Raw genomic sequence first — 15,030 nt, forward strand, 5'->3', positions numbered from 1 at the left:
CACTGCTCGAGCTGCCCTGGGAGGTGGAGAGCGACTCGGGCGCCAAACACCTACAGTTTTGGCCCTGAGATGAACTTAACAAGGCGGGCCTACCAGGCAGCTCGACCCCTGGAAGAGCTGAGGGTCCGATGTGCTTGGACCTGCTGACCAGCACACTGGAACGCCCAGGCCCTGCTGATGGGAGTGGGGACACTACTTTACCATACTTGGAGCTGGACGATGACACACTGAGTCGAGGGAGCCCAATATGGACAGCCTCCCACTGGCTCTTGGGTGCTGCACACTGCTATGGCCTGGAGTTGGCACCCTGGTGGAGAGACTTGGGATGATCCTACTGGAGGCTGCTGTCATTGCGGGGCCTTGAGACCTGCAAGCTATTACCGAGTGGGGGGCTGCCCACAGAGGTCCCTGGAGTGTTGGACAGGGGGAATGTCGGAGTGCCCAAGGCACTGGGGTGCACATTTGCGTTAACCTATGCTCCCTGCCCAGATCTGGACGGCCCCTGAGGGTGCTGGTCGATCTTGGCAGCCCCCCTAGTGCATCCTCAGGGCGGTGCATGGGTCTTTCTTCTACCCACGCCGTGGAGACTACTGACCATCGCCTTTGGCGGCCCCTGGTGATTCATGCGTTTGGTTGAGAGTGGCACTGTGATTCCTTTAGTGGATCCCAAGCTGATTACTGGCAGGGGGGGGGACAGGACCATCCTCTGAAGCTCAAACGCACTACTGCACCATCATCTCCCTAAGCGAATTGTTGGGCCACACACTGCAACTTTAAATTGCCTGCAGGGGCCTCTTGGATGTTCTTTAGGAAATGAGGATCTAGCTCCCCTGCATCATCAGCGCTCTCACTGTCCTGAGCTCCTACACCATGATCTTTCATCAGGTACAGACCTACAGCCATGGGGAAAGCCACCAAGAAAAGAGATTTGGACCCTGGAACTCAAGTCTCAGATGTGCTGAGCTCAGATGGTTTGAAGGGTGATAGGACGATACCCCCACCCATGCCCCAGAATGGCCCCACGTTACAGGACATCCTACATGCTATTACCGCATCCCGCAAGGTGTTGGAAACTAAAATAGACACTCTGGGAACAGAACTGAGCCTCTTGAAGGATGACAATAGATACCTCGCAGAGAGGGTCACAACAACAGAACAGTTAGTGGCTGATGTCCCCTCAGACATGTTGGGGATGCCTGATTGCCGTACCGAACTGGAGAACAAGGTGCATATCTTGGAAACCTGAGCACAGGACAGTGAAAATAGGTCCATCAGAAATAATATCCAAATAATAGGTATCCTGGAGTGCACTGAGGGTGATAACATGGTAGATTTCCTTGAGCGATGGTTGTGAGATAAACTGGTTCCAACAGGTCTGTTCTCCATCTACGCCCTAGAATGAGCGCACATGGTCCCATCTAGGCCACCTCTGCTAGGAGAACCACCACAGCCAGTAATCTCTCGCCTCTTGCATTACAGAGACTGTGATCATATTCTGGCACAGGTCAGGAGTAAAGACAACCTCAAACTTGGGAGCAGCAAAGTCATGATCTTTACGAATTTTATGAAAGATGTTCAGAAGCAGCATTCTTCATTCCTTGAAGCTAAAAGACAATTCCAGGTGCAAGGCCTGCAATATGCAATGCTGTTCCCAGCCAGACTGCGAGTGGTCACCCCAGAAGGAGTGCAGTTCTTCCACACACCACGGGAGTTGTAGGATTGGTTGGAGGCTCATCAGAGTGCTTGTCCCAGCCGGGACCCCTCAGACTGAGTGCCTAAATGTCGGAAACGGAGATGGCCTGACAGGAGCTCCGGACCCAGGATTCAGCCTGATGACGAGATCCAGAGGGAACAACAGAGAGCATTGGAGGTAGTGGCTGGGATGAGTATGGAGGAACTGAGTCACACTCCTCTCCCAGTGTGGGAGCCGACGGGGAGTAAGATGCAACACAAGATGCCAGCTCAGAGGAGTTGGATGCTCCCCTTCTGCATATTACACCGAGGACAGCATCTGCTGTACTGATGTGGAGAAGCCGATGGACTGTGAGCTTATGGATGTGGATGAGGGGAGCGTGGAGTGTGGGGTTATGGCTATGAATGTTACTAAAACATGTGGGGCCCTAGGACTGCTCTACAACTGCATTACAGAGTTGGAGAGGGGGGAGCGTGGGTGTGGGGCTGTGTACCGACTTTCACTACCCCCTTTTTTGCTCGAGTTTTGTGGGTACACCCATGAAGGCTTGTTGCCTGGATGGATGTTTGGATGAGTGGAGTTGGCCTGCTAGCCCTGTGGATGGGGAGTTAGGGGATAAATGTTTCCAATGGGCCTTGACCATGGACATTCGACCTGTGCAGAGAGAGTTGTTCCCTGAGGTTTGGTGGTTGGCCCCCAGACTGCATCGCACTGTCTTGCTATTCTTACCCACAATGGCGAACTGCATAAAGTATAAAATCCTTTCCCGGAATATTAGGGGAATGTATTCCATGGTTAAAAGACACAAGGGGTTCACACACATTACTAGATGGGGAGTCCAGATTGCACTTTTCCAGGGAATGCACCTTTGTGCTAAAGACGGCTTTGCACTTCAATGCAGGTGGAGAGGTCCAATATTCAAACAGAAAGAGAACAACACCATATCCTTACTAGCACGGGGTAACCTTCTGGGGGCAGACTGTCTCACCTTCAAATTCTTAGCAGTTTACAAAGACCAGCTGGGATCTAAGCTGGCCCACCTCTATAATGAGGCACTTTAGAAGGCTATTCTACCACGCACTATTAGTAGAGCATTAGTCATGGCCCTCCTGAAGCCTGGAAACTCAACATACCTGCCAGGGCCATTTCTTACACACAGGGCCTTTTTGGCATTGATGCACACCCCCTCAGGCATTAATGACTCTGAACCGCAAACAGAAGGCTATATGCAGACACTTTTGAACATGGGCACGGGCCAGAGTACAATCAGTTATATGCTTCTTTACAGCCTTTGTATACTTCTCCCAACAAAACTTAAACTCCATTGGGAGGCTGACATAGGATGCCCCCCAACAGACAAGGAATGGGGAAGATTCCTTTTACATCCTAGGAGGGTATCCTGCAGTGCTAGACTGCAGCTCTGTGCTCATTCATGATCCTCAAACACACAGAGCCTATATGACCCATTACATAGCTAGCAAGGTGCAGCCTGGCGGGTTGGGGAGCTGTTAGGAATTGACAGGACAGGGCTGTTATGCAGCTGCTGAGGCTTGCCTTTGAGACTGGCCCCTTGTTCTAAACGAGGTGTGGCGGGGGACTAGATCCGCAAATTTGCTCTTGACCAGGCAAAACGTTATGTCACAATGCAGTGGGCCCCAGTGTTAGGCAATAGGAGAGGGCAGTGAAGAGATTCACAACTAGCTAGAGCACAGCACTACCTGGGGAGGAAGCACACGGAATACATACGTGGCCAATCACTAGCGAATGGTATGCGTTATACGTAACCTTTTTTAACATAAGGATGACACTAGACCCCATTGAAACCTGGAACCCGTTATTGGATGCAAGCACTTGGTATACAGTCCCATTTCTACTACAACATCGCTGGTGATTAGCCACTTCGGAGGTCATATACTTTAAGGAAAGCTGTATTCCCGCCTTCGTGTGTCATTCCCGAATACTGTTGTGGCCACGTTACCCTTTTCGCCATTTCCTACTCTGACCAGGAACTAGACCTCAATCTACACTTCCACTTCTAGATACAAACCCCTTTTAGTGTAATCTGCATGGGATAAGTTAAGGTTTGTGTTCTAAACTATCTTCATATACTGCTCATATTAAAGAATTAGCCTCATCCAGGTAAATGTACCTAACTATAGAGTTGATTGTTGCTTCAGAGTAACCTTGCACGTGATATTAGCCGAGTAAGTGAAATACATATCCTTTGGCACGGTCTAATTTGTACTTGTGACGGTTTAATAACTTTCTGGTATGCAACCAATGTCACAAAGAAAATGTTTGTTACGAAGAGCTGGATACAATATATATCTGATTAATGTATCTGGATGTATTGCCAATAAAACGATATTTTTAAAAAAATAGAAAACTTTGCTCAATGACTGCACACTACACAACGTAATAAAGTTCTAGGCTATAGTGACTGGAATGTCCTGAACCGAATCCTCAGAGGCAAACTACTGTGTGCAGTTCAGAAAATAATTACAACTGGACTTTTCAAACTTGCCTAAGCTGATCTTTACCCCGGAAAGTGGCTGTGACCTTAACGCCCCACCTGCACCACCAAAGTGGGCTTTCTTGTCAAGGCTTCCTTGGCTCCGAAGTGACCAAAAGTAGAGTTGCGCCCCACAAAGCCCAAAGATAAATAATTGGCAACCGCATATTTACAGTTATATTATTTACCTTCCCTGATTGAGAATTGAGGGATGTAGGACCTTGTCAGCAGCAAAGTCCTATTACTGGCATTGAACAGAGCCACACATCTAATTAGGAGACTATTGGTCCATTGCCAGAGGCAAGGCCACGACTGAGTTGCACGTAGTTCTTCCTGAGCTGTTATGGCATGGTGAGCAAAAAAACTGTGAAATTGAATAAAACCAGAAAAAAATCCAGTGTTTAAGATTAATTCAAGTATTTCCACCCATCGCTTTTTGTCTTGCTGAGCAGACAATAGCTCTTACGGTGCACAATGTATCCACTCGGGCTGCAATCCCAATAGCCAAGGTGCACACAACAGCCAGAGCCTATAATCAGGGCCACGTGAACTATGCGATTCTACAACCGTGGCTATTTTCGCACGAATGTAGATTTGCAGCCTTTGCCACATAATCCATCAACTGCAGAGTCTGCAGATTTTAACCAAAAAATATTTCTAGTTCAAACGGATCAAAAGTAACTAAAAAAAGTCGCAACATGTTTGTAAATAGTGGTACTAATGAGGTGAAAACTGCCCAGACAGTATTATCATGGGTAAAAAATACAAAATAATGAAGTAATACTATTAAACAAATGTGCAGTGTTAAACCACATAATCTGTTTTTTCTTGACTCATAATTTAGTCAACCCTGCTGCAGAATTCCAGTGGCCCTGCCTATAAAATACCATCTTTAGAGCGGCCTTGTCCAGAACAGTGGGCGTCATCCTCGTGTACCAGGGTACCAGGTGTGGGCAGGCCCAAAACCTCTAGAAATGCGGGGGCTGTAAAGCTGAGAAGCCCAGGGAGCTGCAGCACACAGAGGCCTCGGCCTCGACCGTCCTCTTCCCCTGCTCTCACGTTCTGAAGTCTCACGAGAAGGAAGGAGACAAGGGCCTGACTCTGCACATCAATGAGGTGTTTCCTCCCCCCCATTCAGCTCTCCAGATCGGAGAATAAATATCGAAAGTGACAGGAGACTAGGCCAGGGAAGGGCAGACAAGGCTGCAAGCCCCGGGGAGATTACAAAATCTGTACAACACAAACCTAGATTGATAAAGTAGCCTGCTGAAATCCATAATGGCCTGCAGTCTGCGTGGGCCTTAGCAATAAGTTATACTTGAAATTCGAGAGTTTGCCAGCTGGCTGTGGAATAATACACCCCAGTGTCCATTTCAATGGCTGAGGAAAAAGGTTTTTAAATAAGAAATGTCCTGATAAGAGGAGACGGTGAGCATATAATCCGAGGCAACCTTTTCTCACTTTCTTACTTTACTAGTAGGCAGGACTACTCAAAATATGTGAATCTTCGGCCACAACATTTTCTGCATTGTTGTGGATTTGCCACATAATCCACCGTCACCTGCATGTTTCTAGCTCAAATGGTTCAAAATGCAGTGACACTGTTGTAGGAGGCTGGCCTGGTTTGTAGTGGGTACCTTGGGTACCTATTCCAGGTCCAGTTATCCCTTATTAGTGAAGTAGTAGTGTTCTAGCAGCATAGGCTGATAGAGGTAGTTATAGCAGAGCAGTTTAGGCTGAACTAGGAGACATGCAAAGCTCATGCAATACCACTTATAGTTACACAATACTTATACACAAGTAAAGACAATACTCAGTGTTACCAAAAAAAAGGTCTTTATTTGGGAGACACAGTACCAAAAAATATCTTAGAGACAATACTCCTTCTGGAGGTAAGTATTATACACAATATATACACTAGACACAACAATTAGACAAGTAAATAGTCATAGAACAATGCAAACAGTAGGAAATCCTATAGAATGTAATGGGAGAAAATGGGTCTAGAGGCAACACAAACCACATACTAAGAAAGTGGAATGCGAATCACAAATTGCCCCCTAGACAAGTGTAGTGTGTGCAGAATTGCTGGGAGAGTAAGAATACAGTAAAGGTAAGTACATTACCCCAACCCAGAGCCCAGAAAAGCAGAAGTAAAGTACTGCAAGTTTCCTTAGGACACACTACACCTCGTTTTGGGGATTTTGCAGCAGCCAACTAAGTCTGCAAAGAACAACTGCTGGATTATTGGACCTGAAGACCTGCAAAAGAAGGGGACCAAATCCAGAAGTCGAAAGAAGTTCCAGAAAGGACAGGAACCCCCGCCAACCCAGAAGAGGGTACAAAAGAAGAGTCCCCAGTTAGTCGAAGACTGCAGGAATGCACCCTAGGAAGATTCCAGAGGGTTACTGCGTGATGCAAAAGATGTCCTATGGCGTGAAGATCTTTGCAGATGAGATTTCGGGTTGGAAGTCGCCAACAAGCCTTGCGTCAAAATGGTGCTGGATGGACCCAGAAGGAACCCGGGGGTCTCACCTCTGTGTGAGAAGGAAGAGGGGGCTCTCAGCACTTTAGAGAGCCCTTAGGATGCCAGTCACACTCCCGGGAGTCACAGGATCCGGGGACAAAGGAGGTGCAAAACACGGTTGATAAAGCACAACAAAAGAAGGTCCCATGCCGCCGGAGAACAACTCAGTGAGTTGAGCGCCACAGGATGGAGTGCTGGGGACCTGGGTCAGGCTGTGCACGAAGGAATTTTGCAAAGAGTGCACAGAGGCCTCAGGAGGAGAAGAAGATGCAGTACACAGGGGTACCATCGCTCTCAGGGAAGGCAAGGTCTTACCTCCTCCAAATTGCATCATCAGGACCTTAGGACAGTCTATGTCGATGATGTCCACCCTCTCTGTCCTTAGGAGCATGCTTGTCGCTGTGAGAGGGGTCCCGGGGTACCGGTCGTCGTCTTGGAAGGTGCCTGCTTGCAGCAGGGGAGTGACTTTGTCACTCCAAGGGAGATTTCTTTGGTCCTTCTGGTGCAGGATGAAGACAGGGAGTCCCCAGAGCGTGCACACCATGGAAACTGTTGCAGTTGCTGACTTGGAGCTGAGGTTGCTGAAGATAAGTGTCTCTTGTAGACACTTTGTTGCAGTTTACAACGTTTCTTGGAGCAGGCTGCGGTTGATCCGAGGTCAGAGGAGCTGAAGTTGCTGCAAAGGATTCCTGAAGAAAACTTGCAAGCAGAATCTGAAGAGAACCCACAGGAGAGACCCTAAATAGCCCTGAGAAGGGGATTAGCTACCTTATAAGGTATGGACCTATCAGGAGGAGTCTCTGAAGTCACCTGCTGGCACTGGCCACTCAGAGCCCTCCAGAGTGCCCCCACACCTTGCAAAGCAAGATGGCTGAAGTCTGGGACACACTGGAGGAGCTCTGGGCACCACCCCTGGGGTGGTGATGGACAGGGGAGTGGCACTCCCCTTTCCTTTGTCCAGTTATGAGCCAGAGCAGGGGAGAAGGGGTCCCTGAACCGGTGTAGACTGGCTTATGCAAGGAGGGCACCATCTGTGCCCTTCAAAGCATTTCCAGAGGCCAAGGGAGGCAACCCCTCCCCAGCCTGTGACACTGATTTCCAAAGGAAGAGGGTGTAACACCCTGCTCTCAGAGGAAATGCTTTGTTCTGCCTTCCTGGGACTGGGCTGCCCAGACCCCAGGAGGGCAGAACCCTGTCTGTGAGGTGGTAGCAGCTTAGCTGCAGTGAAGGCCTCAGAGAGCTGGTTTGGGAGTACTGGTGGTCCATGCTGGAGCCCCCAGGATGCATGGAATTGGCTACCCAATACCAGATTTGGAATGAGGGGACAATTCCATGATCTTAGACATGTTACATGGCCATATTCGGAGTTACCATTGTGAAGCGACATCTAGGTATTGACCATTATGTAGTGAACGCGTGTAATGGTGTCCCCGCACTCACAAAGTCCAGGGAAATGGCCCTGAACTATGTGGGGCCACCTTTGCTAGTGCAAGGGTGCCCTCACACTTAGTATCTTTGCACCTAACCTTCAGCAAGTGAAGGTTAGACATATAGGTGACTTATAAGTTACTTAAGTGCAGTGAAAAATGGCTGTGAAATATTGTGAGTGCTATTTCACACAGGGTGCAATGGCAGGCCTATGCAAGGGTTTGTCTGAGCTCCCTATGTGTGGCAAAAGAATTGCTGTAGCCCATATGGATCTCCTGGAACCCCAATGCCCTGGGTACCTAGGTACCATATACTAGAGACTTATAAGGGGGGTCCAGTGTGCCAATTAAAATTGGTAAATGAAGTCACTAGCCTACAGTGACAAATTTAAAAGCAGAGATAGTATAAGCACTGAGCTTCCGATTAGCAGAGCCCCAGTACACAGTTAAGCACTACACAGACACACACATTAGGCCACAAAATATGAGCACTGCCGTCCTGGCTAGCAGGATCCCAGTGACATAGTAAAAACACACTGACACACACTCACAAACAAGCCAAAAGTGGGGGTAACCATGCTAGAAAGAGGCTACTTTCTCATAACTGTTACAGCACAGTGGGAGGCCCTTCCAAATGTTGACTTGCTATTCAATTTCCTATTACTATACTGGAGTGTTAAACTCTACTAATGAGGTGGAAACTTTGCCCAGACAGTGTTAACGTGTAAAAAAAACAAAAAGACATGTAATCTGCCTTCTTTTGCTGCATAGTTTAGGCTTCCCCTGGCGCATAATTCCACGGGCCCCGTCTGAGGGTAACCTTGAGATGTAAACTTGGGATGCAGTCTCAAATGAAGCAGGGAATCGGCTTCTGGGATAGTCTTAATCTACCTGGAAAGCAGCACAGCCCTTAGGCTCTCAGACTACAGGATCCTGGCCCCCGAGACCTGAAGCCCGGCGGCTGCAGCATACTGTACACTATGTTATTGCTTATGGTGTTTTAAAGGAGACCATGTCAAGCAAGGTTACTCCAGCAGATGAATCGGGTGCAGCACTACAGAATTCAGCAGTGTACAATGCAGAGCCGTAGAACGCAGTGACACACATTAGAGTGGTGCACAAGAGTTTTGAGTGGCACAGAGTGCAGTGGCGTAGAGTAATGCAGACTGCAGTGGCCTGGAGTGATGCCGAGTGCAGTGGTGAAGAGTGTAATGATGCAGAGTAGAGTGGTGTAGAGTGTATTGGCATAGCGTGCAGTAGTGCAGAGTAGATTGTCAGAGTGTAGTTGTGTAGAGCGAAGTGGCACTGAGTACAGTGGTGCAGAGTAGGGTGCAGTGGCATCAAGTTCAGAGACATGGAGTGCTGTGGCAAGGAGTGCAGTGGCATAGAGTAGAGTGCAATAGAGTAGGGTGAATGGCGTGCAGTGGCATAGAGTGGACTGGTGTAGACTGCAGTTGCATAGAGTGTAGCAGATTATAGTGATGTAGAGTGCAGTAGAATAGAATTCAGCGGTGTACAATGCAAGATCATAGAACGCAGTGGCGAAAATTAGAGTGGTGCAGAGTGGAGTGGCATAGAGTGCAGTAGCACAGAGTGATACAGAGTGCAGTGGCGTAGAGTGCTTTGGCTTAGAGTGCAGTAGTGCAGAGAAGAGTGGCGTGAGTGCAGTATTGTTGAGTAGAGTGGCGTTGAGAGCAGTGGCATAATAAATAGTGATGCAGTGTAGAATGCAGTGACGTACAGTGCAATTGTGTTGAGTGCATTGGCAGAGGGTGCAGTTATTGCATAGAATGGAGTACAGAAGCATAGAGTAGATTGTTTCAAAGTAAAGTGAAGTGGCATAGAGAGGAGATTTACAGGCCTCGTTACAGAAAGGAGCACTCGTGGAAGAAAACAAGGGGAGTTGGTGTGAAAAGGCTTTGTTCTATGGGAGGGACTAACTCACACTGGACAGCCTATAACAAATACATCCAGCAAATACAAAGCCAGAAAATGTGAGTTACAAACCACAAAGCCAACGGTAAGCAATGAGTGGAATGCACTTCCAGAAAGGTTTTCTGAATGTCTCCAAGATGTCTTTAGCAAACCAAACGGGTGTGCTGTCTGGTAAACGTCGACCTAAAAAACCAAATCATAAGAGTGAAAAGTAATGTATTGTTTTTGTTGTGCAAACTGCACTGAAATGATGATGTATACCGGCTCTTCACCTGGTCTGCTGGCTCTGGGAGCAGGCATTACAACATCACAACTCAAGTGTAATAAGTTCTGATAGTTGAGCAAGTACATAATTTCATTATTACAAGTAAGGAGTGACACAATTCAACTGTAATAAGGAAATTATATTAGACACAGCCTTTTATACACAGATTGCAGGAATACACGTCTGACAAAGCTCTAATCCTACTCTCCATGTCATAATCTTTAAGAAGTGATGTGCATAGACTCACAAAGCTAGATGCTTCACGGATACTCTTGTCTGCAGTAACCCCCTTGAGCTACTTTTGACTGCAACCAAATCATCTGTATTAAGGTTTCTGAGAAGGACTGCACTCTGAAGCTTCTTTAACCTATATTGGATTCCTGATGAAGCACAAAGATGATCTTGGGGAAGGGCAAAAAGTTATTTTTTTTTATGGCTAAGATTCAGGTCGGTTTGCTCAAGAGAACAAATAAATTCTACCCTTGATACATGAGCCCCTGCCCATTAAGGCCTACCTATGCTTTGGAATCCAATTTTCAAGGTCGGAAAAGTATCCTGTCATAATGGTTGCACCTTCTGTCTTCGCCATGGCAATGACAAAGCCACCTTTGCTTTTAAAACCAACTTTCTAAGTAGTAGATTAAGTCACAATTTTTCTATCTTGTCATAAAATTGAAATGATTATGATTCAGACAGGAATGCTCACAAATCTGACTGACTGTGCTGACTGCTCATGTTTGCAAGTCGTTTTTTGCATCAACGATCAAACAATGAATAAACAAAGGGACCTTATCGGCGAGGAGAAGGTGAAGATGTAAATGTTAGAGATAAGCGATCCCTAGTTGGATCATCCCACTATTTTGAAATAATTTTATAAAATAAGTAAAACTGTAGCTGGTTCCAGCTTCTCAGCCCCTTTCAACCTGCAAACATCTCCTTGGGCAATTTACACCACAAGCATTGATGTTTCTTTAGAAGGACTTACAACAATGATCATTTAATGTAGGAGTCTGATTCATAAATGTGTTCTTTATTTGCCTTTTAATGTTACATATTATTAAACAAACCAAATATCATACTGCTCTTCAAACACAAATGATGAAAGCTTTAAAAATGTGCTGTATTCTCTACCAAAAGTAGGAGACCTCTCAGCGTAAAGGGTATGTTTGCAGCCGACTGCCAGGCCAATGACTGCAAGATTAACAATATCCTCCTGCTTCCCCGCCCCTCCACCCATCGGTGCCTCACGCCCACTTCACCATCAACCGATAAGACTCACCATGTGCATGATCAGGATCCAAGCATTCTGCAGGACATCAGCTGATACTACCTGAGGAGGAATAGGGGAACACCGTGAGATACAAGCAAGAGCTGGCATACTCTAATCACATCTGATCTAGACTTTCACCCGAGAGGCGATCCTTGCACAGCGGTTAAATAAGAAATGGGCATAGAGACTCAAGACCTAAGTTCTCAAATACAGGTTGTGTTATTCCCCAGAGAGTTAATTGGCATGTCACTCTGGCCTGCTGTATGTAGCCAAGTGTCACTGGACTCACCTTCAGACCTGGAAACATCAGAAGGGTTTCACCAGTGAGGATCTGCATCCAGTGAAACAGTTACAGGAACAAGGACTGGAACTAAGGATAGAAACACAGCCCGGCTCCTGTCTAACCTCTGCAGTATCATGGGAAGGCATATAATACTTACCCTATCCAACCGCCCTCCACTTCCTGATCTCCATCAACCAACTCAGACATTTACCGAACCCTCCCTGTGAGTGGCCAGGAAAATGGGTTGGTATTAACGTGGAGTTGGGGAAAATCTGGCCTTTTACAATTTGGACCCTGAAGAATTTCCCCATAATAAATTAGTAATTCCAGGAGAAAAAGGTTATTTCTGCTCAGAATCCCCAAGTAATTCCTCATTTGGAGGGCCCATGACTTGCAGATTTCATCTTCTTTCAACAGCAGAAATCCCTGGGTGAAAGTAAATAGATTCACGATGTTTGCGCAGTTCTCATAATTCTGATGGGACTGTTACTGGGCCAAATAAGAATTAGTGACATTTTGTAATGGGGCTCTTTGGGCCTTATTTTCAGTTACTTGTATTTTGGGGAGGGATGCCGGGGCAAAACCATAGATTTCAGCTTCTATTTCTACACCCAAATAATGGGATTACAATTTATATTTCCAAAACTGGGGTACTAATCCAGGAACACCGGGTCTAATTACATTGGTTTTTCCCATTCCAGGAAACAAAATGGGCCCAAATCCACGTCCCTGATCACCTGTTTGGAAAAGGTGGTAAATGGATATGGGGCCTATAGGTAGGGCTGTAATACGGATGATGGGGGGCATGGAAGAACAGGGCAGAGGTCACAGGGACTCTTCCTCCATTGTAGCAGAGGAATGTCGCCCCACTAAAATACCCCCAGAAAACCCCAGAGACGAAAAATAATATGGTAATAAAGTTAATTTATTACCGTTTTATTTTTTGTCAGCCTATCCTTAACCGAGTGTCAGGACGGGGCGGGGCCTGCTCAGAGGCAGCAGTGGTGGGCATGGCTGCCTGTGCACTAGTTTATATAGTGCATGTCACTTTGGCTGGCTGTCTGGCGATGGCCAGCTTGACATGCGCACTATAAACCTCCCAACCCAGGTTGAGAGCATGCCGCTCCCTCCAATCCTGGCACTTCTCTTGTGCTGGGTGACAGGAAGAGAGCAGCACCAGGATTGGTTAAAGGAGTTAGCTGGGGCCCTGGACGTGACGTGACAAAAGAAGAGGACCAGAACAGAGGTCCTGTCTGCAGGCAGGATGGTAAGTACATTTTAATTTATTTCATGTTTTTATTTTATCACCCACCCACCACCCATTTGCCCGCCTCGCCAGTCACCGTAGTTGCTAGCCACCACTGGCAGAGGAGGTGATGGAAGAGATAGGGGGAAGAGATAGGGGGTCTCTCCCTGTTGTGCATGAGGAGGGCATGCACAACTGCGGCTTGCTGCTATGGCAGCTCCGCATTAAGCTCCAGTGCATCAGGGCCTGGCATTACCTGATACAAAATTTGCATACCCAATAATTCCAGTCCCAGATACACCAAGTATGTTGAAATGGCCTGTATTGCAATCTCTCACAAGATAATGCTCTGGACCACTTCTAATGAAGGCCTAAAGGTTAATCACTCAAGAATGAGGCAAAGGATTGCTTAGGTTTACAAACAGGTTTCCCTATCCCTCCAAAGACCAAAGAATTAATGGCTTAGACTAGAGGCTAGGGACCTGATATATTCTGGGATTTTGGTACTGCAATCCTGTGATTCACAAAATCACAGGGTTGGCAAACACAAAATCCCCTTTTCCTATTTACCTTACCCATTTTATGAATGGGTATTTTTACCGGCTCATAAAAAGGGGTTTTAAATGATTACTGAATCAGAATTTGGAAGTGGGTGTTTTGGGCTTCCTTACACATTGCAAATGGTTTCAATATGTATTCATGTTTTGTGACTCCAATTCCGGCTGGAAGCATTGAACAGTTACCGACTATCAAGTTGGAGATTTAAATGATTGGCAGATTCCTTTCCCATTGGGAGTAGGAGTGGCAACTTCAGCAAGAGCAGGTAGTGGTCCACGGGACCATAGCCAACTTTCACTGAAGATTTTCATAACTGAAACCTTTTTTTTTTTAAACAGTCCTGTTTCCTTTAAGGAAATTGGGCTACATTGAACAACATACACTGACAAACCCAACAGGTCTCTCCTATGCAAGAGCTCTTGGCTTTGCCAATATGTTTTAGCCATGTTGTAGAGTGTCGTAAAATGGTGTGTTGTGGAGCACAGTGGCATAGAGTAGCGTGGAGTTGGGTAGAGTTGAGTAGCATGGTATAGAGGGAAGTGGCATAGAGTATTGTGAAGTGTTGTGGAGGGAGTAGAGCGTCTGAGAGGAAGGGTGTAGAGTGGAGTAGAGTGTTTTACGACTGAGTAACATGGAGTGTAGTAGAGTGTCGTAGAGTGGAGTGGCATTGAGTGTCATAGATTGGAGCGGCTACAGCACAGTGGAGTAGCATAGAGGGTGTTGTGTATAGCAGAGCAGAGTGTTGTAGAGTGGAGTGCAGTAGTGTGTCTTAGAAAAGAGTGGAGAAAAGAGTGGAGTAAAGTGGCATGGAGTGGCATAGAGGGAGTTACGCAGAGCATCGTAGAGTGGGGTAGGGTGGAAGAGTAGAGTAGAGTTTAATGGAATAAAGCGACAGAGTAAAATACTGTGGATAGTAGTGTCACAGAATGGAGTGCAGAGAGTGGAGTGTCATAAAGTGGCCTTGAGTGAATTGGCGTAAAGTACAGTGGTGCTAAGTAAATAGGGGTAGAGTGCAGTGCCATAGAGTGCTTTGGTTTTGAGTAAAATGGTGTTGAGTGCAGTGATGTAGAGTAGAGCGGCATAGACTGCAGTGGCTTAGAATGGTGTAGAGTAGAGAGGCGTAGGTTGGTGCAGCATAGAGTGCATTGGTGTAGAGTACAGTAGAGTGGCATAGAGTTGAGTGGTGCAGAGTAGAGTGGCACAGAGTTCAGTGGTCAAGAGTACAGTCTTGCAGAGTAGAGTGTTGTAGAGTGGTGTGGTGTAGAGTGCAGTGGTGCAGAGTAGAGAGCAATGTTGTAGACTACAGTGGTGCAG

General features: G+C 46.8%; 1 protein-coding gene across 3 annotated transcripts in view; it reads right to left on the reverse strand.

Moving 5' to 3' along the window:
• Window positions 1-15,030, reverse strand: part of FCSK (fucose kinase) — a 579,999-nt gene that overhangs the window by 291,856 nt on the left and 273,113 nt on the right. For 2 of the 3 annotated variants that reach the window (XM_069217519.1, XM_069217520.1), the window contains exon 4: window positions 11,639-11,689. In XM_069217519.1, coding sequence (XP_069073620.1) covers window positions 11,639-11,689 — 51 coding nt within the window. Of the gene's footprint in view, window positions 1-10,166; window positions 10,272-11,638; window positions 11,690-15,030 lie in introns of those variants that run through there. The other variant, XM_069217522.1, reaches the window with a different exon arrangement.

The sequence above is a fragment of the Pleurodeles waltl genome, chromosome 12, assembly GCF_031143425.1.
Source record: "Pleurodeles waltl isolate 20211129_DDA chromosome 12, aPleWal1.hap1.20221129, whole genome shotgun sequence".
NCBI lineage: Eukaryota > Metazoa > Chordata > Amphibia > Caudata > Salamandridae > Pleurodeles > Pleurodeles waltl.